Genomic DNA, 17,814 nt, shown 5'->3' on the forward strand with positions numbered 1-17,814 from the left:
TAAACACAATAGCTTAGTGAATAAATATAACTTATAGAATTGAAATCTATCTTTCCCAAAATCCTACCTTCAGCATCAACACGGCAGGGGAATGACAATGTTGTCTGGTAGCCAATGAAAGTTTGAAAGGTTCCCTATGGTCTAGGTTTAGAATATGATCACGGTCCCCTCGACGGGGTGTAAAAGTCACCTAAAGGGGTTGATTTTGGGAAGGGCATCCGATTGTAAAAAACCCACTCCAAAATCCTTAATGCTAGGGGAAAAAACATGGAAATGGCCATTACGAAGAGGAAGTGGATTGAAATTATATTCTTCTAATTCTATGTCATCATCTTCAAAAAATTAATATTACCACTTTCACTTTCATAAATACTTTATTTTATATATAAAATGAGATTATGAATAAGGTGTTAATTTTTAAATTAGATTGTATCGAAGCTTAATATTTAAATTAAATAAATGATGAATTTGCAATTAAAATTCAATTTATAAAAAAAATAAAGAAAAGTATATATATTCGTTGGAAATCTTAATAAATACAAAATATTTTTTCATTTTTAGCAATTTAAATACAAATATTCGCGTCAGCAAACAAGATTTGTATGATCAAGTGGCCTGACCCATTGTTTAGACATTACATATTAAATTCTATGACATTTTGGTAAGGAAGAATTGCAAATTATCTGTGCCAAGAGATAATTGCATTATAGGATATTCATATTTATTTTGCAAAAAAGCTCTTAAAATTTTACGCTCAAACGGTTGGAATAGTCTTAATTTAAAAAATACAATGGATACTTTTCTAAATTAAAATATAGATTCCCTAAACAAATGGTCCTTCTCAGAAAAATAGATTATGAAAAATTAACAATTATCGAGGCCAATAAAAGTGTCCTAATGAGATAAAAATTACTTAAACCCCATACTTTCGAAAAAAATAAATTAATATAAATTGTATTATTGAGTGTTTGACTATGTTGCAAACGTAAATAATGCATTTCGAATGGCATCATGCAAATTGGTCAAATAATGGATTGACGTTAAATACTATTTTAAAAAACGTAAACTGATTAATTTTTTCAATACATTTTCCTTCATTTTGCGCGTTGATCTACGCCCCCCCCCGTTCTATAAAAACTTAGTACGCAGATAAAAATGATAAAATTCTTTCCTATTGTTTAAATATATGTAAATTTAATTTAATATTATAAACTTATCTTTAAAATTGAATATTTCGAAAATAATAAAATAAAAAGTAGGGCTGTGCCGATATTAAATATCGGATCGGATCTGCACCGATATTTAGCGTTTCCCAAAAATATCGGCTTGGGCCGATACCTGTAAAACATGATCCGATCTTTTTACTTTTCTTTTTTTGTTATTTTATGTATATTTATTTTGAAATAATATTTCCAAATATTTTTTTTTAACAATGCAAATGCACAATGCCCCTTAAATTTTATTTATTTTTTAAAATATATTTATAGTATTTTAAAAGTTTTTTTATAAAAATAGAAAGGAAATTTTTTTTAAATAATAACGCCAAATTTATTATTTATACTATAAATAAAAGAATTTTTTTAAATATGGTATCTGAATTATGGAAATATTTTACAAAAGACAAAGATAATTTTGCAAAATGCGTTATATGCGAAATTCTAATTTCACGGGGAGGAATAATGAAAAATTCATTTAATACTACCAAATTTTTTTTATTATTGTAGAAATAAAAAATTAAATCGCGTAAAATATAATGATTTCTTAATTATATTTGGTTCAAAGGGGGGTGGTTAAAATCAATATAAATATCAGATCGGCATCGGATCGGTTTTGAACCAATATCAAATCCATCGGTGAAAAATATTTGGATCAGCACAACCCTAATAAAAAGGCAGACGATACTAAAATATACAAAAACCAATTCTTTTTTATAATGCTGAATTTATAGTAAACGCGTTACAAGCGTTGCATAGCTGATTTTTCATAGCGTTAATATTTTTAAAATAAATAAATATTTTATATAATATTTCAGAAATATCATACACCTTTTTATCGAATCCACTATTATTTTTATAATAAAAACGCATAATTTTTATCATCGGATCTGATCGCAACATATGTTTTTTAAATTTTATCATAGTTAACATCATAACGCTCCGTTGCTTGCGTTTGCGTTATAAAAAATATTAAGGCTTAATGTGTCATTTTAATCTGTAAAATCATCTGTGATTTCGATAGCGTTAAATAAAGCAAAGCTTAAATAAACACGTTTACTATAAATAGACCTTAGTCAAAATTTTGAATAGATGTATGATAATTATTTAAGATATATATTTTATATAACTGCTGAGAATAAAAGAATATATGTGTTTAAGATTTTATATAGTCAAGTTATATAGGGGAAAAATGAGCCCTCCACCCGTTTTTGGGCAAGCCGAATGTACTTGTATGCGCAATATTCCTAGGGCTATTACTTTTAAAATGATAAAAATCAAAGGGCAAGAAGTCCTTCAAATAATAATTTAAAAATTTCGACTAGAAATAAGATAGCCATCCAAAAAATTAATACCCCTCACCTTTGTTAGCATCCTTCACTTAATTATAAATAATATATATTTATTTAAATTGAAGTTTCTAATATATTACAAAATGTGATTGGCAAGAAAGATAAATATGGTTGATTTTTGCACTTTTGACCTCTATTAATTAGGAAATATAAAAGTTAGAGCTAACATTTCGTTTTTGGTCTTAATATGCAGCGATTATACAAATTTTTCTTGAAATCGAAAGGAGTCGGCCGAAAATCCTCTTACAATGTGTGTATAGTGAGGAAGAGCACCGTTTACATTTTTCACTTAATTTAAAAAAATAACAATGCCAAATATTAAGCAATAAATACCTGCAACTTTTTTGCCATGGCCACGACGTCATGATCGGGAGGGTTATATTTGTAACAATTCGTGAATATCAAGCGAACTTCGGTGGCAAAATCGATCGGATTCTTGTATTCCTTAGCTTCAACACGTTTCTGAAGAAAAATTATTAGAGTATGCAAAATAAAACAAATATTGGAAATTAAAATATAAAATTGATATCAATATCAGGGTTAGGAAAATTATATTAAATCTTATAAATTATGTGATTTATAAAATACTTTAACAGTCCCCAGGTCCATGGGTTTCTTAATTATGTCGTGATAATCTGGTAGGTTTAACTCCAAAACATTTACGGGAGTGTAGAACGGCCAGGCATATGCCTAAATAAATAAAATGATTAACTAAATTACATGATTATAAATAAAATGTGACATTTAATTATAATATTAATGTAATGTTAAAAAATTGAGCAATCTTTATAACTTACGTGATGTTTTTTTGAGAAGAGTTCTTTGATTAAATCAGTGCAATATTTCATTTGAACAGGTAATGAAAATCGGTCTATTTTCTTCAAGTGCTAAAAATAAATATGCAATAAATTAGTGTAAACAGATCGATTTGAGCTTATTTTTAAAAACGATTAAATCAATATTTTAGCTAGAAAAATATTGCCAAAGTCTATAGATTTCAGTAATAAATTACTAAATTTTGCCATTAACCGCTTAATAACACTAAATAAAGTGAATCAAAATTCAGGGTTATTATCCAATTGAACGAAATATATTTATACCATACTCCCGGTCTGTAGAAAACATTTAAGATTTTTAATAACTTGTTGAGAATCTGGTAAATCTTTGGTAGGCTTTTTAATAGGCCGCCCACTCTCTCTCCGGCTATTGTTAAAATTGATGGAACCAGATTCTGAAAGGTCATGGGACATCATTTGATTAATTTTCAGGCTAGGCTCAGTCGAATCACTCAACTGTACGTCGAGATTGGTTATGGCGTTAGGCGTAGTAGTGTCTGCTTGGCGTTTAATTCCGCGTTTCTGTAGGTTTGATTTTAAAGGATTAATTTTAGTAGTTAATTTTACATAGATATATTTCAATATCAATATGTACTATAATTAGACCTATTCAGAATTGAATGGTAAAAAATATGAAAACTTATATTATTCGATATACGAATAAATAATTCTTCAATTTGAAACTAGAGAGCCCTGAATATGAGGTAGTTCGAGATTCAATCACCCAAAGTTGAGTCAGGTGAGGTGGATTTGGGAGAATTTTTTTAGAGTGGGTAGATTTGGTGATTATTATAAAAAAAAATAATTTCCAGTTTCTTAAAGTTGGGCGAACAAAATCTGAGCTGGTCAGATGCAGGGCTTTGAAATATGTATAGGTTTTTTTGATATATGCAAACATTTGGTATTAGTGCATTCAAATATATTGTAGTATAATAATGTATTAATTAAATATTCATCATTAAAAAGGATGTAAAAAATTTTAATGATAAAAATATGCTTAATTTTAGGGTAATTGGAATTAATCATAACGATTGAAATGCACCATTTTTGAAAGTTTTGGTTCAATTCATCTAATATATATAACAAATAATTAGATACGTCAGTCAGAATGATTGCTGTGGGAGAACGGAAAATAATATGAAAAGCAATTTAATCACGATAATGAAAAAAGATACATGGGACTACTAAAGATCAAAATTGTGATCTTGTAATAATATAAATAAGCCTAATAAACACTATTTCAAAACCTGATTGAATTAAAAAATATGTTCAATATACCAGTGAAAATGTAAGAAATATAAACTCGAGTTATTGAGGGAGGTGATTATTAGCAAATAAAATTATTTATGTATGAAGTAGGAATTGTAAATGACATGGATTTATGCACGTTGATGGTATTCTGTGTATATAATATTGAATATAGTAAAATTTGTAAATATTTGGGAAAAGTCAGAGGTCAATTCAGTGAAATTGATTCCAATTAGTTTTGTTAAACGGCTCGATTTAAGCTGATTTTTTAAAACGGCTAACTCAATATTTTATCAAGAAAAATATTATGCAAGTCTGAAGATTTTTCAGATTACAAAGGTTTGAATATTTATTAGCAAAAATTTGGCTTAGGCCACTTCCAAACACGACGTTTTTTCAAAGCGATAAATAACAAATTAAGCTTAATAGATGTGTGCTTCCAAACCAAACGATTTTATCATGCATACGATTTTGCGAATATTTTAATAACAAACTAGCTTGATTTTTTTAACGATTAAATGGCGTCTGATACAATTGAAATGAATAAGTAATTTTTTTTATTCAATAAATGAAATGATTTTAGAGGAAATTTTGTATCTGAATTGATAAATTTTGTAGAAGATCATGACGATTTATGGAACCAATCTAATGATAATTATTCTAATAGATTATTAGTAGATGAACTATGGACTTTATGTGCTAAAAAGTAGAACAAGACTTTATATTGAAAATATTGACTATTTTATAATAATAATTTTTAATTAACAGACTTTTTAATTAGATACTATTTATTAGTAAGCATGGAATATGAATTTTTATAAATTTAAATAAAATTATTTTTTATCCTTTATTATTTACCAGGCTTGATTCATCCCCAAATGTCTGTAAATTAAAATGGAAGAATTTGAGAGATTCTTATTTAAAGGAAAAGAGAAAGAGAGAAGAAGTGCATTCAGGGGATGCTGCAAAAGCTAGCACTCTATGGAAATGGTATGATTCACTATTATTTCTTACTACTTCCACCACACCAAAAAAGACACTAAATAATATCACAGATAATATAGAGAATGTAAGACCTTTAAAAATGGCTAGAGTAACAAAAGACCCAATGGAAAGATATTTTGACAAAATGTTAGAAATTGATAATGACCCAGATAGATTATGGTGCCTGTCTTTGGTTTATAATGTAAAGAAGGTGCCAAATGAAGTTAAGGACGCCATGAAAATTAATGTGCAAACTCTTATTTATAATTATATAAATAATATTATAGTAGAAAATGTTGATGTTTAAATAGTTATGTATTATTTTATAAGTTTAAATTAAAATAAATGATTTATATAAACATACATAAGTGATTTATATACACATACAAAAGTAATTTATAAATTTATATACACATACAAAAGTAATTTATTTATTTAATATATAATGATAAAATGTTAAATTAAACATATATTTAAGAATTAAAATAGTCTTTAAATAATTCTCTAATTTCTCTTGAATTAGAACTTGAAGCATTTAAAGATCTACTGATCCCTAAATTTTCAGTAATAGGTAAAATATTAGGTGTATATTCTATTTTATCATAATCAATAATAATATTATGTAAAAGAGTAATGTAGATATAATTTTATCAGCATTTTCAACTGAACACTCTATAGCTTTAGAAAGTAGGGCAAATTATTACCTTAAAGTAACAAATAATCTCTTTTCAGGAGATATTGTTGTTTTTGCATTTGTTTGTTTATGTATAATTTTAGTTTCAATTTTGTTAAGTATATAATAGAAAACATTCCTAGATAATCCAAGATAGTGAAAGAATTGCGAATCATTTAAATTCTCATTTAAATTGATATAGATCATATACAGATCTCTTTCTTTATAAATTATACTTACTTTTAATTTTTTTTTATAATGTCTCATAATAAAATATCTAGTTATAAGATTCATTTTTAAAAAATCAGCTGTAAAATATAAATCGTTGCTGTTTGGAAGTAAAAAATATTGCGAAAAACGTGCCTCGGAAAACGTTTTGAAAAAACGTCGTGTTTGGAAGTGGCCTTAGGCAATATTTTTCTGACTAAAATATTGATTTAGCCGTTTTAAAAAATCGGCTCAAATCGAGCCATTTAATAACATTAATCCCAATTAAAATTCGTAAATATACCATCTCTGATACTAAGCAGACTAGGAGTCTCTGGTAAAAGTTTTAAAAATGATTTGGATTCATAGAAATTTGAAAGGTGAAAAGATGAAGGGAAAATAAGTAAAAGATTGGGGTATGGTATTATTAATAAGTGCGTCATATAGGAATTAACCCTTCTATCATTAGGTAGGGTATTTATGATCCCTCTATTTAAAATCTTTGTAACATCAAAACGAGGTTACTTATACTAGATTTTTTTATTTGGTAATTAAATATTTTAAAATCATGCAAAACAAATTTTCATTTATTTTAGTAATTTTTAGGGTTATGCCGATCCACATATTATTCATCGAACGGATCCAATATTGGTTCAAAACCAGGGGTTCGAACCGAACCGCAAAACCGGAATGAACCGTTATGATTTTCTGAACCGTAACCTTAACCGAACTGTTATTAAGAAAATATTAAAAGAGCGAACCGAATTATAAATATATTGAACCGGTTTAAACCGGTTCAAAAGGGTTTTAAAAATAATTAATTTAAAATTATTAACCTAAATTTAAAATTTTAGTTTTCCTTGGGGGCATTTTTTAAATTGGTGATTTCTTTTCAAATTAAATATTTCTATATTATCAACATTATATATCAAATTAAATATTTTTATATTATCAACATTATATATCAAATAATACCAGGTTTGTTGTTTTTTCTTTAAATACTTAATTTATATGAGATTAGACAATTTATCTGCTAATTAGATAAGATATCTTAAAATCAGACATAATTATTCTTGGCTAAATTAACAAATTTATATATAAGATATTAAATAAGCTTTTAGAATAATACCTGCTAATAATTAGGAAAAAATTATATAATTCTATTATTAATAAATAACATCTAATAGAAATCAAGTACCTTTTACATTCATTTTTATAATATGGTTTATTTTTTATCTCATTATAAAAACTTGGATCATAGAATTTAAATGACAATAAATAAAAAAGTCAGCAATATTTTAATGATATAATAATTTTTTATTTATAATCATTGTTTTTTTAAATTCAGAATTCTAATATTATAAATTATTTATTATTATAATATGTTAGTTAGCATTTAACATTATCATATATGCAAAATAAAAAAATATGATTAAAGAATGGCATTTGTAATGAATATTTTTCTAAATCTGTATTTTTAAATAATAAAATAAGTTAATTAACATTGCATTAAATTATTTTTATACTTTTATTTATTTATTAATGTGTTTTATATTTAAATAAACTTACAGTGAATTAAAAATAAGAATTACATTTTGATGTTAAACTAAATATAAATACTATAGTTTAACTTAAATTACCTATTCTGTCATATTATATTAAAATCTAATAGAAATAAAGTACTGACCAATTTTTATATAATATTGTTTTACAATAATTTCTTATTAATTGATATATTCAAAAAAAGTTTATCTTAGTTTATATAGAATATATCAGAGTGGGTAATTTGAATTAAACTATACTAGTTATATTTAGTTTAACATCATAATGTAATTCCTATTTTTAAATGTAAGTCTATTTAATATAAAACACAAATAAATAAAAGTATAAAATAATTTAATGCAATGTTAGTTAACTTATTTAAACTGAAGATTTATAGTAAGATTTTTATTATTTAAAAATACAGATTTAGAAAAATATTCATTACAAATGCCATTCTTTAATCATATTTTTTTTTATTTTGCATATATGATAATGGTAAATGCTAACTAACATATTATTTTAATAATAAATATTAGAATTCTGAATTTAAAAAAAATATGATTTTTATAAATAAAAAATTATTATATCATTAAAATATTTATTGCTGTCCATTTTATTTATTGTCATTTAAATTCTATAATCCAAGTTATTTAAAAAAATAAAAATGAAGGTAAAATTGTTTCTATTAAGCTTTTTTATTTATTCTATTTATATAATAAAAGATTCTATCATCATATAGCTTTTTAGTTATCTATTAAATGGTTCGGGAAAAGTCAAATCCTGTGCGTTCCTATTTTAAATTAGATATCATAAAAAATCAATCTATTTGTAAAATAGAAAATTGTGGTAAGGTCTAGAAAGATTCCACAATAGGGAATTCAAATTATTAAGAAAAAAAGAAAGAAAATTTGACTATTAAAAAAATTCAAATAACGAAAACTGCAAACCAGTATAATACAATCCAAGATGCTTTTAAGTCCAACACTACTACAATACAAATCAATATAAATAAAGAAACTTTAATCCGCTCCTGCACCGAGCTAATAACAGTTCAGGGTAGGCTAATAAAATCAATTGACGACAAAGCATTTCGAAATATTATAGATCCAATAATTATAGGATTGGGTGGAAATTTAACTATCAATTCGGAAAATATACGCAATAATATTAAAAGCGTTAGATTTTTCGGAATATATATAAAAGGAAGTATATCAAAAACTTATTTCGTAAAAATTAGATATAGCAACTAGATATGATAGGTCCATATTGGGGATCAATATTCAATTTATAAATAACGGAAAAATAAAATTAAGGACTCTATGCATGAAAGTGATTAAAGAACGACACACATCAGAATATCTTAAAAAAATTATTCTAGATGTTCTAAAAGAATATGAAATAAAAATTGAGCAGATTTACACAATAACCACCGATAATGCAGCAAATATGATTAAGTTAATTAAACTATTAATACTACACGATGAAGAAGATGATGACCTTAACGATTATTTAATTAATGATGATTTAAATAATAATGATATAGATAATGATGATTTAAATAATAATGATATAATTCATGATGAAAATAAAGAACCTTTTAATATTTAAAATATTAATCTTGCATCAAATGCCAGATCCATATTAATAGGTATTAAATGTGCTTCACATACATTTCAATTAGCAATTAATTATTGCAATAAAAATTCAAATGAAATTGACATTATAAATAAAGCAAGAAACATCTGCAAAAAAATAAGAAATCAGACAACAATGGCTATTCTCTCAAAATTAAATTTGAAAAAACCACTAATAGATTGTTGCACAAGATGGAACTCTATCTATTTAATGTTGGATAGATTACTAGAGTTAAAAAGCTTTCGCCACGAAAAATGTTTATCAGAGAATGAATGGAAAATAATTAGTGACATATTAAAAGCTTTAAATCCAGCTTATGTTTTGACAAAATATTTACAAATTGAACAATTGACAATGGGCGATTTTTATGCTGCGTGGATCAAATGTCTCATGCAAACGAGTAAAGTAGACACTCCATTTGCCAGACTTTTAGTTTCTACAATGAAAGCACGAGAAATAAATTTCAAAAATGAAGTTTTTTGCTCTGCTATTTATCTCGACCCTAGATATAATGTATTTTTAACTTTTGAAGAAAGAGATATCGCCAGAAAACATCTTTGTAAAACTTGATACTTGATACAAAATCTAAATAATCAGAATAGTGAAATTCTAAATACTATGCCTACGTGTTCGTATTCGAAGGATAAAGATGATTATTTTGAAGATTTATTAAAGTCGCATGAAAGTCTTAATAAGAATAATTCTCAGGGCATCGAAAATTATAATAAATGTATAGAAATAGAATATATAATTCGGTTATTTGATAATATAGAGAGATTAGAAAAAGATACTAATCTTTTGAATTATTGGGAAAATGTAAAGAATAGTATGCCAGAACTTTATAAGTTAGCTATAACTGTGCTAGCAGTTCCAGCTACGCAGGTCTCCGTAGAAAGAGCATTTTCAAGCCTTAAGTTTATACTCTCTGCGGAGAGAACTAAATTAAATCCTGAAATATTAGAAAATATTTTAGTTATCCGTTCGAATTCTCTTTTTAAACCTAAATAGTATAGTATACATATTATTTTATTCATTATTGTATTTACGCATGTTTCTTTTTATCTTATTTATTTATGAAATAAAAAAAAACTAATTTGTCTAATTTATATTTCCTAAATTTAATAAAAATATCTATTAGATTATCATGGATAAATTAAATAAGAAATTATAAACTAAAAAGATTTTTCTCTAAAATTAATATATACATCGTTAATGATTAATTTTTTTTTTAATTAAATTTATAAAAACCGGAACAAACCGAAAAGAACCGTTATAAATTATAAACCGAACCGAACCGATATGATTTTTTTTTAAAAAGCCGAAATGGAACAAAACCTTTATAAAATTTTAAACTAAAAACCGGAACGAACCGAACCGTTATACTAAACGGTTCGAAACCCTGTTCAAAACCGATCCGATATTTATATTCACCCCCCCCCCTTTTGAACCAAATGTAATTTGGAATAAATATTTTTTAAAAATTGAATTATGCATTTAATTTAATTTTTTTATTTCTACAATAATTTTAAAAAGTTTACGGATATTGGTAGTAAAGGTGGGCGCGGGCCTAAATAAATACACGCCTATTCACGCTTACCACTAAAAATTTTCGACCCGACCCACCCGCTCACGACAAGCAATATTTTGATTCACGCCCGTCACGCCGGAAAATTTACGGTGTTTTTAAATTTTTCAAAACTATTGCTATAATTTTTTTACACTTTTTTGAATTCATTCTATTTATTTCTCTAATTTCATAATCCATATTAATAACAAAAAATAAATATAATCTATAAATCGAAATTTATTTAGAAAAAGAAGAATATCCATCTTTTTTTATTTCAATTGTGTACGCCTTTCCTCTAATAAGAGATTGGCTACAGAAAATAACCTTTCACTAGAAGCCGAACTTGCAGCTGACAAAATTTTACTCGATAATTTTCTCAAAAAAGTAAATGAATATTCCTGTTTCCAAAACTTTAAATATTGTTTTGTTATTATCTTATATGAATTTTTTAAGTTCATCCTCACAGCCTTCATCGGTGATGTTGATGCTTCATCAGAATCATCTAGAAATTCTCTAATGAGTGTAGGATGAATTAGGAAAGTGATAGTTGGTATTGACCATTTAGAATATAAGGTTTTTTATGAGTTTAGGATAAGTTAGGAAAGCTATAAATGGTAGTTGGCATTGACTTTTGCATATCAACTTTACATCATTTAGCATTTTTAAGATTGTTTTATATATTCTATTGAAAACTTAAATCTTTTGAAATTCGGATCTAGAATTAAACCTACCTTATGTAGTGGCTGCATAATAAATCTTTCTTTTAAAAGAAATCTTGTTCTGTATTTTAAGGTTTTGATTATTATTATATCACGTTCAGAAGGTTAACAAAATTTTACTAATTTTTGTTTCCATAGACAAACTTCATTTATTGTGGGACGAGAATCTACTCAGATTATCCGAGAATTCTTTAAATATTGATAAAAATTTATCTAACTCGCGTATGATGCTGATATCAATTGTGGCTAATCTATTTAATTCAATCTGGATTGTTAATTATTATATCTGTAATCGCTTTTGTTATTTTTGCTCCCTTTTTTGGATAATTTTTTTCGGTTAGTTTTTTTTTTCTTAATAGGAGATTCCTATTTCATTTAAAGTTATAATGATTTTATCTATTGATGTTGATGCTGTGCTATTATTTACATCACTATCAGAATTTATATTTTCGATATTTTTTGTGATAACTTTTTACGGCATTTATCGCAAATATAATGTTCCGCCTCAATGTTTGGATATTGGGTCATCCACGTCATGACTTTGCGCTGGTTCTTTTTATAATTAAAGTGTTTAGATTCTTTAAAAGGATTAACGCATTTATGTTTATAAATTATAAATAATTTTAAGAAGAAAAATAATTAATATCAAAATTGTAAAATAAAAACTAATTAATATTAGGGCAGGTACATGAAAACTAGCTATTATCATTCAACAATTAATTATTATATTTTCTTGTATGAGATATCGGAATCTTAACTACTTTTTAGGTAATTTAATCATTTATTTTAAAAACTAATTTTTACAAGTTATCAATATAGAAATAATAATAATAAGTAGTGATCTACTCGGGCCTAATTTTTCAAGCCCTGATTTTTTTTAAAAAAGTTTTGCCGGCCCGACCCGAACTTGAAATTTTTTTTAAAAAAATTTACCGACCCGGCCCGAATTTATTTAAATATAGGAATTAATTATTATAATTACTCAAAATAAAAGACATATGTTATATGTCGTTCTTCAATAAATAAAATCAAATATTTTTATTTTACATAAAAAATTCAATATAAAATTGATAAATTTATATATATTTAAAGAAGTTTCCAAGGTAAGACCCGACCCGGCCCGAATTTTTTTCAAAATATTAGACCCGGCCCGAACCCGATTATTTTAAATAGAATTAAGACGAAAGCCCGCCCGGGCCGGGCCTAACTTTGCAGATCTCTAATAATAAGTTAAGCCTATCAAACGATCTATATAATATTTTTTCCTGATAGTAATGGTGGAAAATCTTATTATTTATGTTTAAAAGTGAAAAAAAGTTTAAAAAAATAATTATTATAACAAAATACGTTATTTTATAAAAGAGCGCCATCTATTTTTGTTAAAATATTTATTTTTTGATTTTTTAAATCGTAATAACTAAAAAGCCCATGGCTGTCCCAAGTTAAAAAAAATTTTTATGAATAGATATAAGGTTAGAGAATAAGAAAATATTAAATTCAAAAAAATTTGGAAAGCGAAACACCTGGAATTTTTATGTTTAAAATTTATAACGTCAATAAAAACCGCAACAATATTACTTCAAAAAAATCCTTAATGTTTAATAAAAGGCCTTTAATAGAGTTACAAAATGACATATAACTTATATTTTAAAAATCATTATTTTTTAACTTATCTCAATTTCAAAAAATCGTATTTTTCGAAAAAAGGTCATTTTTGGCACTTTTGATTATTGATATCTGGAACTATGAGTACTAGGAAGCTAAAATTTTGGATTTGATGCTTTCAAGTGATATTCTCTCAGCATACAAAATTTTATCGAAATTAAAAAGGTCGGGCCGAAAAGTTATCGATTTGGTGTGGAATTACCCTAACATGAAATTACAATATCCCAATTTATCTAAAAATAAAAAATATCAATTGCTGACCATTCTGCCTCCTAATTGGAGCGGAAATAAAATAAAAACGACATTCAACGCTACATAACATATGGCATATAATTCCAAAATAATTTTAGAAGAAAGGGGGATTCTTTCAACTCCAAATCGAAAGCCTGCAAAATATCTCAATCAAAAAACAGTTGATATTGCTAAAAAAAAAATTTTTGCAGTGATGAAGTTAGTAGGGTATTACCAGGAAAAAAAGATTATCTATCATTGAAAAGGGGGAACGAGTGAACTCTCAAAGAAGGTTAGTTCTTAATAATTTGAAAGAATTATATAATCATTTTAAGGCGAGTAATTCAAACTTAACAATTGGATTTTCGAAATTTGCTGGCTTAAGACCAAAAAATTGTATAGCAGGGGCTAGCGGAACACATAGTGTATGCGTTTGTAGCATACACCAGAATATTAAACTTATGATTTCTGTGAATTAGCAACATTGACTAAAAATGGTGAGGATACATTAACAACTTATAGAGATGTTATAGGCAGAATGATTTGCAATCCCCCGTTACCCACCTGTTATTTTGGTGACTGCAACGAATGCCAATATATCCACGTGAAGATCCTTTGATTGAGGATCTGATAATCGATGAGATTAGAGGATATGTAACATGTACATATGAAAACGATTGGTTAGGATTTAAGAAGTGAATGTAATTAGAGATGAAGTAAAAATTAATTTTTTTCACCCTAAAGGACCAGCAAATTCTTTTGTTTATCCAGCTGCACAAAATATCCTTTTCATACCAAAAAATTATATTTTAACAATAGTTAGCCCATCAACGGCTACTGGGCGTACATATAATTTATCGCAAAACGAAATTTTCATGGCGTCAAAAAAACTAAATTTAATAAAAAACCGAAAATAGGTAATATCTTTCATGAATTTTAATTTATCTATTATATCTTTAAAATTTATAAAATAATTTTTCGAAAATTAAAATTTTTCATAAAAAAAAATGATTATAACCGCAGCTAAATAATCTCATTTCATGATATTAATGCTGGAAAATCTTATTATTTATGTTTAAAAGTGAAAAAATAAAATAATTATTATAACAAAACACGATATTTTATAAAGGAGCGCCATCTATTTTTGAAAAAAATATTTATTTTTTGATTTTTTAAGGCTGCATTCATAGTGGAGACGGATCCGATTTTTACATCCGTTCCGTCAAAAGTCATTCTCATTAAAAATGATATATATGTTCATAGTGCGTCCGTTCCGATACTTTCCGTCTTAAAAACGGATCCGGCAAATTTTGAAGTCAAAACATTTTGACTTTTTGATCCGGCAAATCTTATAGAGCGTTATAACGTTACTTACAATTTTATTATAGTCTATAAACATTTATATCATTTTTAATGAGTTTGACTTTTGACGGAACGGATGTAAAAACGGATCCGTCTCCACTATGAATGCAGCCTAAATCGTAATAACTAAAAAGCCCATGGCTGTCCCAAGTTTAAATTATTTTTTTTTATGAATAGATATAAGGTTAGAGAATAAGAAAATATTAAATTCAAAAAAATTTGGAAAGCGAAACACCTGGAATTTTTATGTTTAAAATTTATAACGTAAATAAAAACCGCAACAATATTATTTCAAAAAAAATCCTTAATATTTAATAAAAGGCCTTACAAAATGGCATATAACATATATTTTTAAAATTATTATTTTTTAACTTATCTCAGTTTCAAAAAATCATATTTTTCGAAAAAGGTCATTTTTGGCACTTTTGACCATTGATATCTCTGGAACTATGAGTACTAGGAAGCTAATATTTTGGATTCGATGCTTTCAAATGATATTCTCTCAGCATACAAAATTTTATCGAAATTAAAAAGGTCGGGCCGAAAGGTTATCGATTTGGCATGGAATTATCCGCTTGCTAAACAAGTACACCTGTATTTCAGAATATGATTTTAAGAAACTCTGTATCATGATACAGAGTTCCATCTCGTTATTACATCTTGTTATTTTTTTTACACCATTTATATTTAAGGTTATTTCAGTTAAACAATAGTCAAAAATATAACATTATTTAGTATATGGCATATACATGCTAGCGTTTCGTCATCTTTGAATGCACTTATAAGATTTGCTCCGTTATCCCTCACAACTATACATTTATTTAAGTAATTTTATACTTCTGTATATTCTCCTAAAATTGAATTGACTGCACTTTTAATTTTGACGTTTTTTTCATCCATTGCCCTTGTGGCCAAAACAAATGTATTTAATTTAAAATCCTTAATGATAATATGTCCTATAATGGTTAAAAAACTTAGATTTTTATAGTCATCCGTCCAAATATCGGTGATTATGGACAAGTAATTATTATAGATCATGCTTTTAATCTTAAATTTTATTTCATGGTATATTTTTGGACCTATAGTATTCATGAGAGTATTTCGGTTCACAACTTTTCTATTTTGTTATCCATATGTAACACCAACATTTATCTCTTGGCCTAGCTTGTAAAATCCTTCACTTTCTGTTGCATTAAAAGATTGAAGATCTTTACAAATAAAATATAACTCACTTTTCTGTAAAATGTGTAGGCAAAATTTTGCATAAAGTCTAGCGATAAAAAACACCTAAACATAAAAAGAAAATAGAAGTAACGAAATGATACCGGATGTTGTTTATAAAATGCGAAAGATTTTTAGTTTTCATAAATTATTCTTTTTTAAAAAGGAACTAAATTAAATAGGCTATATATAATATAATTATAAAATTGCAAATATTTATAATTATAAAATTGCAAATTTATAATTATAAAATTGCAAATTTATATTTATAAAAAAACAATTTTAAAATTAAAATTTCCATGATTCACGGGAAATTTATGTTCACGCCCGATCACGCCCGGGGAAAATTTTAGGAAGGCCCGTCACGCCTTGGAATTTAAATTTATTCACACTCACGTTGTGACCAACCACGATGGGTCACGCGTAATTTCACGGCCCGCGCCCACCTCTAATTGGTAGTATTAAATGGATTTTATTCCTCCCCGTGAAATTAGAATTCCGCAGATAACACATTTTGCAAAATTATCTTTGTCTTTTGTAAAATATTTCCATAATTCAGATACCATATTTAAAAAATTATTTTATTTTAAAGATAAATAATAAAATTAGCGTTATTATTTAAAAAGATTTAAAATAAATAAAACTTTGGGTGTTCCGTTCTATTTTATAAAAAAACTTTTAAAATACTATAAATCTATTTTAAAAAATTAATAAAATTTAAGGGGTGTTGTGCATTTGCATTGTTTAATAAGATATTTAGAAAATATTATTAATTTAAAATAAATATACATAAAATAACAAAAAAAAAGAAAGTAAAAAGATCGGATCGGTTTTTTACAGGTATCGGCCCGATCCGTCATTTAATATCGTCACAGCCCTAGTAATTTTCATATATTCACATTTTGTTGGGCTTGGGAAAATATATATCCCACTTAATTACTAAAAAATTTGTTACACTAGAGATTTTTTATATCAGTTATAATGATAATACTGATATTCAAATGATATAAATTGAAATACTTTCATTTAATTTCAAAACTTGTAGGCACGACATAGAATCCAGCCTGGACTGGGTAATAGAACACTAATATTTTCTATTCAAAGAAAAACTTTCACGAATTATTAAATGTAACTTATTTTTTGTTATTCTCAAAGGATTCATTATCTATAGGGCTGTGCCGATCCACATATTTTTCACCAATCTAATATTAGTTCAAAACCGATACCGATTCGATATTAATACTAATTTTTCACCACCCCCCCCCTTTGAACCAAATGTAATTAAGAAATAAATTATTTTTATGCAAAAAATCGAATTATGCATTAACCAAACATTTATTTTAGTAATTTTTAGGGCT

The 17,814-nt window shown here is 26.1% G+C and overlaps 1 protein-coding gene across 3 annotated transcripts in view; it reads right to left on the reverse strand.

Moving 5' to 3' along the window:
- LOC135922337 (bromodomain-containing protein 4A-like) overlaps positions 1-17,814 on the reverse strand; it is a 59,102-nt gene that overhangs the window by 34,713 nt on the left and 6,575 nt on the right. For all 3 annotated transcript variants that reach the window (XM_065456723.1, XM_065456722.1, XM_065456721.1), the window contains exons 6-9: positions 3,709-3,924; positions 3,364-3,453; positions 3,155-3,256; positions 2,900-3,028 (exon numbers count right to left, since the gene is read on the reverse strand). In XM_065456723.1, coding sequence (XP_065312795.1) covers positions 2,900-3,028; positions 3,155-3,256; positions 3,364-3,453; positions 3,709-3,924 — 537 coding nt within the window. The remainder of the gene's footprint in view (positions 1-2,899; positions 3,029-3,154; positions 3,257-3,363; positions 3,454-3,708; positions 3,925-17,814) is intronic.

The sequence above is a fragment of the Gordionus sp. m RMFG-2023 genome, chromosome 1 (assembly GCF_954871325.1).
Source record: "Gordionus sp. m RMFG-2023 chromosome 1, tfGorSpeb1-WG-v2, whole genome shotgun sequence".
Classification (NCBI taxonomy): domain Eukaryota; kingdom Metazoa; phylum Nematomorpha; class Gordioida; order Chordodea; family Parachordodidae; genus Gordionus; species Gordionus sp. m RMFG-2023.